Source organism: Phragmites australis, chromosome 6 (assembly GCF_958298935.1).
Source record: "Phragmites australis chromosome 6, lpPhrAust1.1, whole genome shotgun sequence".
Lineage (NCBI taxonomy): Eukaryota > Viridiplantae > Streptophyta > Magnoliopsida > Poales > Poaceae > Phragmites > Phragmites australis.
Window position 1 is genome coordinate 32,587,515 of NC_084926.1, and position 13,302 is coordinate 32,600,816.

Sequence of the window (13,302 nt, forward strand, 5' to 3'; positions counted from 1 at the left end):
AAACTTTTTTGAACGGTGGAGTAGACACACTAGATGAACCTAGAAAATATTTAGATACAAATTCATATAGGTTTATCTTGTGATGTTTTTGGAGCTGAATAGTTCTAAGTGTCCTAATTCATCCCCTACCTTAGGACGTCACCGATCCTTTCAGCCACTATTAAAGTGAGTCATAGCTCCGTATCCACCCTCACCGCGCCGCCAATGAAGCACAAAGCTGACTGGTTATGGTTTATCGCCTCCTCCCCAATCAAACGCCTAGGGTTTTACGGGTTTTGGTGTGGGAGAGGAGAAGATAGGTACGGATCGTGATGCTACAGCGGATCGAGCAGAAGCGGTGAGAGTATCTGTATGAGATGAGCCTTGAGGGTACCGAGCGGACATGGTTTGAGAAGAAGTTCCGCCTCCAAGAGGTGCTCAAGGAGGGCAAGCCCATCCCCACCGAGCTCTGCAACGAGGAGCATGAGCTTCGAAGGCATATTGATCTTGATGACTAGGAGCAAGCAGGCATGTTGTTCCCGTTTCTTCTTGCTCAAGCTAGTGAAATGTATTGTTGTTTTGGTGTGTGATGTGTTTTGATTATTGATTGGCGATTGGGTGCAATTCCTAGGAACAACATTGATGATGAGTACGCCCACTGCCACCACTCGGGAACCCAAGATACTGTTTACTACATCTCGCAATCCCAGCCTACCCCTGACTCAATTTGTCAAGGTATTTTGTTTTGCTGGAAATAAGATGTTCTTCGCAATTTGAGATGGTGGATTGCATTGTGTTGATCAACCTTTCTTGTTTTGTTTGTTGCTAGGAGCTGAAAGTTATCTTTCCCTATTCACAACGAATGAACCATGGTGGCCAGGTATATTGCGGTTGTGTTACCATGTTCCGTTTCATGTTCATATACTTGTTTTCAGTTCCTTGTAAGAAAAATAAGAAATTATAGTACATGATGTTGGGTTGTAGATTAGAAGTTAACACATTGCCATGCAAAATGCATTTGCTTAGACTGTACAGTTCACTAGTATCTTTTGTTATCTTAGTCCTTGTTCTTCACTTCTTAATTATCTACAATATCTTTTTTGCCAGGTCATATTGGAAATTGTCGAGTCCTGCCATTCATATGATATCACTGATGCCACACCTGGTGGTAGCATGAGTTTTTGTTGTTGTGCAGGTGAAATGGCATGATATCAAGGACAGGCAGATGATGGGTATAATGTCAGAAGCTTATCCCCATTTAATACTAGATAACTTTTAAACCCAGGTACTCAGTACATATTGGATGCTGCAATGATGTCTTTCTCGTTAACCTGAGACTTATTGTGACCATGAAAGACACTTCAATCCATTCATAATTCAAGACTGAGAACCTCCACTTTAATTACTTTGCTACGTTTCCTTTTTTTTTGGTGGCGTGGTGAGGGGACTCCATTTTGTTCTTTTCCTTTCTATTTTAAATTAACATAATTGCATGTTAATCTTAATATTTCCATAGAATTTGGAGGTTGTAATGATGTTTTTCTCATTAACCTGAGATGTGCTTACTACTATGAAGACAAGTCTCAGTCCATTCAACCTACTAAACTGAGCATCTCCACTTCCATTTTCTTCTTGACTTAGCTTGAAACAATTTTTGTGACATTCATTTTCAGCCTGCTTCATAGAGCCTTGAGAAATAATTAAAATTGGTTGTTGTGAGGTCGATGGATTCTGGGTCCTGGTTGATTACTAGAATACTAGTTTGCTATCTTTTTTATTTGCTCTTTGTATGGTGTTATGCGTTGTGTTGACCTTCGTCACCACAATGGTTTGACAAGCTTCTATCATTGCAGATTGGTGAAAGGACATCTAATATTCTCAAGCAACTCTTTCCTGCGCTAAAGCTAGATTCAAGGCGATTAATTACTCTTGCTAATAGAAACAACTCTATCTCTTTCAGGTTCACATTTCACCCTATTTATTATATAGTTTCTTCCATAAGCTGATCTATTCTATTTTATTGGAAGAAATTATTTTATGTGGAAACTAAAACATCTTACCTATAATATGTACAAAGCTCTCAATACAGCATGCTAGAACAGCTATGAAGTTTTTCTTTCTTATTTAGAGTTCCAGCTACCAAATGTAGGATGAAGTTACCGATGACAGATTAACATAGGGCATATCTAGGTTGTTAGATAGCACTTTCCATCTTTACATGCACTTCCATTTAGTCAATGTCTATTTTGTATTTGTAGAAAATATCTTGCATTCATCTTCTTATCCTTCCAACCAATTTTAGGATGCCAATGGTCCTGCAAGGGATCAAACTCTAGAAGAAGGTGAAGAGCCAAAAACTGCAGATGAGGTTGTGAATGATGTTCTGTCTGAGTTCAGTAAATCAAGCAAGTTTTTGGTGAACATGGGTATTCATTCAGGTGGTTCAAGCTGCCACTAGTTCATCTACTGCACGCATAAGAGAGCTTGAAGAAATAGTCCAAGAACAAATACTACATACACAAATTGCTAGTAGAAATGAGGAAGAGTTGCATGCAATTGTTGGTTCTCAGTAGGAAGAAATTGAGGGATTGAAGAAGTAAGTTGAGGAAGTAAAGGAGTCAAACAAAAATCATGAAAGACCATATGGCACTTCTCATAGGCAAGCAACAGATAAGTTGATGTAATGAGATGATCCAAATGTTCAAATTGTTTTGTAATGTATTTCTATATTGCTATGGGATGTATGATAATATACTACATGACAAATTATTTTTTCATAACAACCATATATTGGATGATGATTAATTGTTTTGTCATAATCAATCATTGCATGTTAGACCCTTAGTGACGATACACAAAAACTTCATGACAAACAGTTTTTGTCACAACGATCATGCTTTGCATGACGATTTTCTTTTTTCATCATAGGCAAGCAATGGATGTGAGAATTTTGGTGATGAAACACGAGCCAATAATGACATTTAATCTCACACTGTATGACAAATAAAAATATCATTGAATATTCTCTCTTCCATGATGACAGTATAATCATCATAAAATGTAAGACGTTCCATGACGATTTCTATGACAAAGCACATGACGTGGAAAATATATCATTATCATTATTTTGTAATAAAAATATCGTTATACTGTGATGATAACATGTCATCATCGATAGTCAGATTTCTTGTAGTGTGGCGTCATTTTCGTGAGAGCTTTGCATCTATCTGCATGGATTGTGCAAATGTTCCCTTTTCCTATAGGTTTAACAAAAAATAGCATACGTCGTGCAAATAGCAGTTAATCAATGATTAGCCAAGTAATAATTATCAAAGATATTCATGAAATCACTAGGAAATATGATGCTTATTTTGGGTGCATCAATCACTCACTTGATTAGATTCTAGCCTAATCACCTAGCTATATGCATACTGACCTATACTAGCACTAATCAAGTTCTTAATCTTGTGCTAATTTTCTCAGTCTTCAATGTGCTCAACTGTGGTGGTAAGAACTCCTCTCAAGTTTATGTGTATGCTCCTGAGCTCTTGCCCTCTTCAAATGGCCGAGTGGGGGTCTATTTATAGCCCCAACCCACAAAACTAGCCGTTGCCTCTCGGGCCCAGAAAATTGTGAACATCAGATGTTCCGATGAGCACAACTACCTTAGCACCGGAACATTCGGTGAGTGTAACTCAACTAGCTCTAGAAACTAGCCGCTCTTCTGCCACATCTTCATATCATCCGATGGTCTTCATACTTCATCACTGGAACATCCGGTGAGTGTATCTCGCAACCTTCAAGACAAACACCCTCTCTTTATAAATGCTCTGGTGTTATCCTCCGTTTTTCACCAGAACATCTAGTGTAACTTCCAATGGTCTTCTTTGGTGTGCATCAGAACATCCGATATGCATAGTGCTTGGACTTCCTCATTTAAACCCCTTCTAGAAACTTGCTCCGGTGTACATCGGAACATACGATGAATCATCTAGTGTTTACATTGGAACACCCGATGTATGCATTTTAGTAAGGATTTGTCCAATTCAACACAAACTTTGTACCAACTTCAATGGTTCTTCTTCCTTGATGTCTTGGGTCTTCCTCTGATCTATTAGGACTAATCAAACCTTGTGTGCGTCACAACTAGGTAACTAACATAAAGACACTACATCAAGCTACTAACCCAAACCCCTCTTTGTATTACAGCCAAAGAGAAACAAATATATCTACATAAGTGATGCTCTCAATACCATAATTATTTATCTAAACAATATATCCTTATATCTTCATGAAACTCTTCTTTGACCTTAATGCCAAATCTTTTGAGGTGTTTAATACCCCCAAGGACATCACTTAGCATCCATGAGACTTTATACACTAGCAAACACATGTTAGTCACTTAGCACCCATGAGACTAAACCCTTATATACTAGCAAACTATGTTAGGTTTATTAACTATGTTGATATTAATCACCAAAATATACTAACCCTACACTAGGATGATTGATTTTTCAAGGTGCTTGATTTTTTTAGACTGGCCCAAGAAAGCAAATTACATATGTCGACCTTTATAATAGAGCTATTCCCCAAGTGAAAAGGTTCAAACAGCTAATTATACATTAATGAAGCACTAGTATTGGGTTCATGAGTTCCTTTTGCCATCTACAATTCGATTCCGTTATTTATTTATTTATTTATTGTTTTGCGAGTTTTTTTTCTTTTTTGAATGCAAGATTATGTTTTCTTCGTAACAAAGGAAATTAACAAAACTCTTTTAAATATTTAGAAATAAAACTTACTGTGGTGTCTTTGTTCTTTTTTTTTTAAGAATGTGTGGAGTGTTTGTTCTAAGTAAATATATAGTTAAAGTTTCAAGTGATCTGATTTTTTCTTTAATTGGAATTTGTCCTATGTGGTATTCCTAGCTTCATTTGTTTGTTAGTCGTAGTCCATCCATTGGTTCAGTATTGATATTCTTAGTTAAATCTTTGGCTTCAAATAATTTTTGGCTCTTCTTGTTCCGTATCCAGCTACCATCCCGACGCGGTGCACACACTGTGACGCTGCGATGCAACCATCTTGGACAGAATGTAAAAGACAAAAAGAAAAACGAAAGAAAATAAAAGAAAAAGGTGATCGATCGGACCGGACCAACCCTGGCTTCATTTTAATTCCCTGGGCTGGGTCCCGGTTGTTAGAGAGTGAGGGAGAGAGAGTATCCAACAAAAAGGAGACTAGAGAGAGAGTGTGTGCTGTGCTGTCATTGTTGTGTGTATGAGAGAGTCATGGATGTAGCTAAGGGTGTAATTGGATCAGATACGGATGGATATAAGTCTTTTATCTTATTCTATATTTATTCTTAGAGTTAGAGTCAGACACGAATAGTACTGGATAATTATTTCTTCATCATATATCCTATGTTACATTTTTTTCTCAGAGTTAGAGTCAAAGCAAATAGTATCGCAAGTTTTCAGCTAGTCAGATAGATGTAATTTTTTTACTTTATTTGTATCCATACATATCACATTAAACATTATAGGGGTGTAATCAAAATGAGCACCGAGAGATGATCGCTAAGATGTGAAAATAAAAGCATTCAATATTATCTGTTTACGGACGTGTGGCAATCTATCTATATATTATCAAGTTTTTAAGTGGAATCACAATAGGCTTTTGCGTAACTGCTAGAGTATATTTGGGATATCTCCGGATATGGTAGTTTAGGATTTATTGTAATCCCAGGATATCTACATTATCTCTAGGAGTGGCTTCTTGCCCTCCAAGCTTTGTAATCTATATATTATGCTCTCGAGGCTCAATTTAATATATCAACCACATTAACCAATCCTCATATTCTATCATAGTATCACGAGTTTAGGTTCTGATCCTAGACCACAAACCCTAGCGCCACCAGCTTCTGCACCGCATGCCTCTAGGGAGATCGATCTCCATGATCTCCATCGGGGGTAACGCCGCCCGTACCTAGGGTTCACGTCGCCGATCGTGTTGCTCGGTCACCCCAGAGAGTCTTTTACTGATCTGTTGATCAGGTTTTTCCTATCGCGCTGATCATTGATCAGCGTTTCTCTTTGGTTTTTCGGATCCAAGATCAGTTTGCATCCCACGCCGCCTGTTGTCTTCGCGCGCCTCTACTCTGACCTCGACATGAATACACCAGCTCCTCCACCCGTGCGGCATGGCCGTCTACTCTTCGTAGACACCACGCACACGACTTGGATCCTCACCACCCATCTCCGCGCGCTGGTTAACGCCCATCTCCATCTCGCACACGTCGACTTTAGCGCCTGGATCCACTCGATGCTCACCTCGACAATCTTCGCACCTAGATCCGCTAGGTGCACGAGCGCCGAGATCCATCCACTGCTCCATCCACCCACTTGGATCCCCTCGACACTCACCTCGACACTCCACACGCTGGACCTTCACCGCCCGACCACGCTGGCCCTGACCACGCGCTTGTCCACGTCGCCCCTGACCACGCCACCCAACCACACTGCCCATGACACCGCGCCCACTTCACACGCCGCCACCTAGCTGCCTCCTCTGCGTGCACTGTTGTCGGTTCGTCGTGGCCACCATCGATGTCAACTATACTAGCCGACCCTACATCTTCACCCGTGCAGTATGCCTAGGCGCACGGCACCCTAGGAATGCCTTCACGCGCCACCGGCGGCTGCCCCATCTGCACACCCTAGTCGCCGGTTCATCGTCGTCACCACTCGGGACCCTCTGACTTGATGGCCTTGTGCGCCGTCGATTTGATCAGCCGATGGCATGCCGTTCATCCCAGTCGATCGACAACAGCTCCCGTCCTCTTCGTCCACGAGTACACGTGTCTTCTCGACCACCAGGGCTACCACTGCGTCGCCATCAGGACACAATGCTACTACCTGTGGATGTGCCTCCGTAGTGCCGCTACACCCTCCCTGGCTTGGTCCTACCGAACAGAGGATCCCACCATCACACTACATTACCGTCTAGCGGGCCACAATGCTTCGGCCGATCGACGCCCCCTCTTCGACGCATCATCGCCTTAGTCATCAGCGCCCTTGGTCTTCGCCATGTTGTTCGGGTGTTCTTTGCTGGTTTCTTCGAGCACCGCCGCCACACTCTCTCGGACTCCGGCGTCACCACTCCATGCCACTGGTTCCGCCTCACTCTACCACCTTTGTCCAAGCACAACCTCATCGCCAATGTCGCAATCTCCTCCTCGACTACTTCGTCTACTCCGGGAACCGCGGGCTGCATCGGCACTCTTCTCCTTGCTGCTCTGCACACTGCGACCATCCTGGACTTCTCTGCTGGTCCCTCAGACACTGGCGAATGGTTGGGCTCTCTACCTTCGCACATCTAGTACTGGCAACACCGGTATGTTCCTTCATCCCCGACGGTCTTGACTGCATTGACTTCGGCATCGACCTCTTCTTCAACAATTGCCTCATCTACATCACTGTCTTCTTCCCTAGAACCTCCCCGCACTCGTCACCATGGCGCCCATTTACGCTTGTGGCTTCAAGTATGGCTTCCTCATCAACGACAACCCCGACTACAGCTACGTCGACCACGGCTATCTCACGCATTGCATCCTCGACCACGGCTACTCGCCTCGCTCTTAACTACCTCGACATCAGGCACAAAGGGCTACCATCTGCATGAGCAACTCATCAGTTTTTCCAGTCACATCATCTACATCGCATTATTTCGACTGCGGACCGATGTCATTCGTCTTCCTCTCCAGTTTCATCATCTGTGATGCTATTGTTGCGACTGCGAGGGTTGTTTTTATTTAGGTATCTCCAGATATGGTAGTTTAGGATTGATTGTTACCTCAAGATACCCGCCTTATCTCTAAGAGAGGCTTCTTACCCTCCAAGATTTGTATTCTATATATTCTGCCCTCGAGATTCAATGCAACACATCAACCACATTAACCAATTCTCATATTCTATCAGTAACACATAACATTCGATACCTCGGATGGATACCACTCATTCTGTATCCTATCTTTTTTTTCTCGGATCCGGAGTCGGACACGAATAGTATTGGATAGCTATTTTTTGCATCCTATATTTGCTTCTCAAGCCTTTGGTCGATCGGACGGGCGGAAAATATCCGTCCCGTTTTGGGCTCCAGCACTCCCGGCTCCTCTATTTAAGCAGCCCTTAGGTGTTTCCTTGAGGCCACATTCACTCACGCACCGAGAACCCGGAGAGAGAGAGACAGAGAGCTCAGCTCGTTTGTCTCTTCCTCCTCTTCGCTCACCACTGCTTCCTCTGAACTAAGCCATCATTTGTCTCTAGAGTTGCCCACAAGCTCGACCCGAAGCTAGCGACCATGATCTCAGCGGACACCATCCGCACGGTCATCGGCGTCATAGGTGAGCCGCCGCCGGCCGGTGCCGCGCTGTCCCTACATGCACTCTAGCTGGACTTGTTCATGCACATACACACGCACGCATGAACCAAAGATGTTAGCTGTGGAGCGTGTGGTAGATGGCACTAGCCGGTCATGTGGGGTGCCGGGCTCTTTTCTTGCAACTTCCCCAATAGTGTTTTCTTAATGGCATAACAAAATCAAATTGATTTACGGCTAATCAGTATCAATTCTAAAAGTCCCTAACTGCACCACACACTACCGTCCTTTAATTTCAATCCATCTCTAATTTTATTTCCAAGACTCTAAACTTGTCGTCATCTATAACAAGCTTTGATTTGCTTCCTGCCAATACAAGGCATGTTTTATTCCCCAGTTTTCCTGGAGTTGTAATCATTTTGTTTCTCATGCATTTTTTTTAACAATTTTGTCCAGAATTAGATTAACTTTTTGGTTTCTTTTTTGTGTATCCTGCAGGCAATGGAACCGCCCTTGTGCTCTTCCTCTCCCCACTGTAAGAATTCAGTCATTCGCTGATTAAAACAGCACTTGCTCAACCATTCATTATGTTCATTTATTATTACCACAGATGAGAAAACATCCAATTAATCACAGAAACCTTTTCAGTTGTCTATAGAAACACATATAGACACATATATAAAAAATAAAATGGAAACAAATAGGAGATACTAAACCTATCCGGAAATATGGATAATTAATACCTACAAATACAAAACAATCAAGATTAGTATATACGATTATACATACCTATACGCATACGTATAGGCACGCGTGACATCTATGTATACGCGCGAACAAATACGCAGGCCTACGTTCTACCGCATCTGGAAGAATGGTTCGGTGGAGCAGTACTCGCCGATACCGTACGTGGCGACGCTGCTCAATTGCATGATGTGGGTGCTATACGGCCTGCCCCTGGTACACCCTCACAGCATGCTCGTCATCACCATCAACGGCACCGGCATGGCCATCGAGCTCACCTACGTCACACTCTTCCTCCTCTACTCCGCCGGCACCGCCCGCCGCAAGGTCCTGCTCCTCCTCGCCGCAGAGGTCGCCTTCGTAGCGGGCGTCGCCTCGCTCGTGCTCACACTGGCGCACACCCACGAGCGCAGGTCCATGGTCGTCGGCATCCTCTGCGTCCTCTTCGGCACCGGAATGTACGCCGCCCCACTCTCAGTCATGGTAGGTACTGAAGGTAGTACGTATATACCATATTATTATTAGGTAGCTGCATGTGACTTGTTATCATTTAATTTATCGATTGATTTTAATTAGTAGTATGGACACAACTAAATACTGACAGTGTATGTTATAAGTCGATGGCATGTACACCATTAATTAAGAAAATATTTAATTAATTATTTTTCTAATAAGAGCAAATTGACATCCCGCACTTAAAGCGCACTCACGGTAACACTGGAAAAAAAACGAATTTGTCTATCCACAAGCAAAAATCATATGTATTGAAAAAAATATTTTATGTACTATAGAAAAATATTTCATATGCTGTGAAAAAGCATTTCATCTAACCATCTTTTCTATTTTTAGTAATCCTAACAAAGACTAACAGAACATAGCAGCAAAGAAGAGAGGCGCACCCAAGCAGTTCAGAAAATCCAGAAAGCAAATTGTTTCAATTTAAAAAACTCAAATCCGTGTAAACTCATAAAAAACATATTAATTCCAAATTACAAGCAATTCATATGAACCGGAAAAGCATATTATGTGAATTTGAAAAGCAAAATTAGCATAACTGGGTACAGATTTGAGAAAAATATTTTGACAAATAAGTAAGTTTTTGTAAAGTCATAATCAAGTTTTCAAAAATCATAAGCAAATTATAATACACACAGAAACACTTTTTTATACGAAGTAGATGTTAGAAAAAAATATCATCAAAATATACTCAAATGGGGTCTAGTTTTGAAGCTCTTATCGCACGAAACACAATGGTGCAATCGGATTTTAATTTAGATGCTAGGTTTGAAAATTATGGTTTTTTAAAGTGTTAAAATAGAGTTGCATGTGAATGACATCAGCAATTTTATCATCTTTTACTTTCCATAAATGCAACATCACTGAACCTCTGATACTAAATGTTCGGCCGATCGTGCATGCCGTATGATAAGGGTATGTACGCTCAGAATTTAGTTTTTAGATTTAAGTGCTCGGCAGATCGTGTATGCCATACGATAAGAGCATGCACGTTTGAAATTTAGTTTTTAGGTAGTAAGTATTATAGGTGGGTGTCGGCATGAAGAGGTTTTATTTCTCTTTCTTAACTACTGAGAATAAATAAGCATAGGAGAAGAATAGTGCAGATTTTATTCCTTTTAATTTCTTTTCGTGCCGTGCTTCCTCTGTTTCGTCGTGCTAACCTTTCGACCACCTCTGTATGTGTTTTATCTTCAGAAAATGGTGATCCAGACGAAGAGCGTGGAGTACATGCCCCTGTTCCTGTCCCTGGCCTCCCTGGTGAACGGCATCTGCTGGACTGCCTACGCCCTAATCCGCTTCGACCTCTACATCACCGTAAGCTATTCATCTTTTGTTAATTTTATAAGTTTCTTGATATAATTCCTTTTTTACCAAGTTCATTTACCTACTAGTACAACACAACCATCACTGCTAGTAGTAGAAAGAGGGCAGTGAGTAAATCGGGCTCCACTTACGAGCAAGCAGCCAACGAACACAGGTGGGACGCATGCCCAATGCCCAGGGGGACAGTGACACGGCAGTTCCGCTCGGCCGCAGGCACGGAGGACGGCGAGCGCGTACCAGTGATCGCGAAAAGGAACCGCCCGGCCGGCGGATAAACTCGCGCAGGTCTCAGGCTCTCAGGCTCTCAGCTGCTGGTTTCACCGTCGGACGGACAGATGCTTGCTTTTGTCCTAGACTTTACCCTTGCAGTCCCTCTGGTTGATGGCAACGTGTTGGAGAGCCGTTGCATGTCCCGATCAGAATGACTCCATCCGTACTTCTTGGCCACACCACTGTGCCTTAGATGAGGCTACCGCTTGCACACCTTGTGCTCTGAATCTTTCCTTTTATGTCAACTGGATTTTTGTTTTTCGATTGTGCAGATCCCCAACGGTCTGGGCGTGCTGTTCGCGGTGGCGCAGTTGGTCCTGTACGCCATCTACTACAAGTCCACGCAGCAGATCATCGAGGCCCGCAAGCACAAGGCGGATCAGGTCGCCATGACAGAGGTCGTCGTCGACGGCAACAAGCCCACCAACAACGGCACCGCCGGCCACTACTGATCGTTAGCAAGAAGCGGATTAAGCACTCGCTCAGCTGATCGATTTCTATACGCAGCTGGGGTTATGCACGATATGTAGTGGTCTACTTAATCGGGCAGCTAATTCGATCGAGGCTTCGATCGAGCTGCGTCACTAGCTTCATTAGTTGGGAGAAAGATTGGTGGTTTTAGCTAATTCCACTTTTGAAGCGGCTAACGGGTTTCTCTCTTGTTCTTTTCTTTTTTGGCCGACTAGGCTTGGGTTATTCTCAAGGGGAAAAAGTGGTCTTTTGGGCCGACTAGGCTTGGGTTATCCATGAAGGAGAACATGGCCTTTGGCAACAAACCTGCAGTAAAATGTTTCCGCTGTATATATGTTTGAATCTTTATACCATTTGTCCGAAATTGTTCAAAATTATTGCGCATATGATATAATTAACAATATAACGCACCTGCAAATTGTTAGAGATAATGTGAAGTAATAATGAACAGATGATGTAACACAATTGCATATTTTTGGAGAACTGGAACTGGTTTCAGTGATACTCTGCAATTACTCATGGCTGTTGAACTGTACCCGCATTCTTGCCAGACCGACCACAGTGCAACACCACGCACTGTGGTACATTCGGCTGTATAGATATAAGCATTTTCCTTAGTTTTGTTTTGTAAATACCAACATTAGCTCAGTTTTTGTTGAGTTGTTTAAGCCGTTCTCGGGTGTCCAGCTATTTATCTGCAGTCTGCACACCCAATCAATCAATAGGTTCATTCTGTAACACATTACAAAGCTTTCATTCTGTAAATACCTTCCACCGCTGCTTCTATCCCTCGCCTCTCCTCATTGCGAACAATTCTCCTAACCCAAAAAGGCCTTGTCGGCGAGCGCAATTAGCGCCACCAATATCTCCAAACTCAAGCTCCAACTTCCTAACTACTCCGTTTGGCAGGAGCTCCTCTCGCTCTCGGCAAGTTCAATCTCACTAAAATGTTGATGGCACCATCCAGGAAGCCGCTGACGCTGACTACAGATCATCTCCAACGACATTCTTGCCATCATCATCTCATCCGGTTCTTCTGCCCACATGATTTGGGCGAACAACAGAAATCTATTCAGGGACAACAAGGAGAGCCAGCCGAGCAATCAAACTCGAGGGCCGATTCACAACCTTGCACAACTTGGCGACATCGGGGAAGATGTCTGGCCACATAGTCGTCCTCACCGTCCTTCACAGTCTCAAGGAGAACATCTCCGTGTACAAATCATCTTCCCTCTACAAACCCTTCCCATCCACTATGTCACAACCGATTTTAGAAGGGCAAATCGGATGTAACTACATATTTACTAGGATTAGTTTCATCATATATGTAGTGACGTTATCAGTGATAAATAGTACTATATTGAATAAAAATAACTTTATCGAAATAAATACCAGAATTTTAAACAGCAGTGGAAGAACATGAGAAAACTCTAACGAAAACTTCAGGGCACACTACAAGCAATCGACTGGGAGCAATGCGACCTAGGACGCTCCGTCTTTATTGTAGTCTCTAGCTTCCTTGATCTCCGTGTTGTCTTCTCCAACTGAGCAACATTTATTATTGGAATAGCAAGTATACGTACACATTGTACTCCGCAAGTGTGATAAAGTATGACATGA

The 13,302-nt window shown here is 42.6% G+C and overlaps 1 protein-coding gene and 1 pseudogene across 1 annotated transcript; both read left to right on the plus strand.

The window, feature by feature from the left end:
• Nucleotides 1–311: 311 nt before the first annotated feature.
• On the plus strand, nt 312–2,437 carry LOC133923133 (uncharacterized; annotated as a pseudogene).
• Nucleotides 2,438–8,200: 5,763 nt separating this feature from the next.
• On the plus strand, nt 8,201–11,987 carry LOC133920590 (bidirectional sugar transporter SWEET4-like). The gene is made up of 5 exons (XM_062365193.1): nt 8,201–8,380; nt 8,854–8,890; nt 9,204–9,582; nt 10,813–10,932; nt 11,484–11,987. Exons 1-5 carry the CDS (start codon nt 8,338–8,340, stop codon nt 11,661–11,663), a joined length of 759 nt encoding a protein of 252 aa, XP_062221177.1. The 5' UTR covers nt 8,201–8,337; the 3' UTR covers nt 11,664–11,987.
• Nucleotides 11,988–13,302: the final 1,315 nt, after the last annotated feature.

Excerpts from the sequence above, each read along its gene's own strand:
- LOC133920590 (XM_062365193.1), top strand. The coding sequence starts at position 8,338 with ATGATCTCAGCGGACACCATCCGCACGGTCATCGGCGTCATAG. Across the intron at positions 8,891-9,203 it reads GTGCTCTTCCTCTCCCCACT|GCCTACGTTCTACCGCATCT; the intron begins GTAAGAATTCAG and ends ACAAATACGCAG. Across the intron at positions 9,583-10,812 it reads CCGCCCCACTCTCAGTCATG|AAAATGGTGATCCAGACGAA; the intron begins GTAGGTACTGAA and ends TTTTATCTTCAG.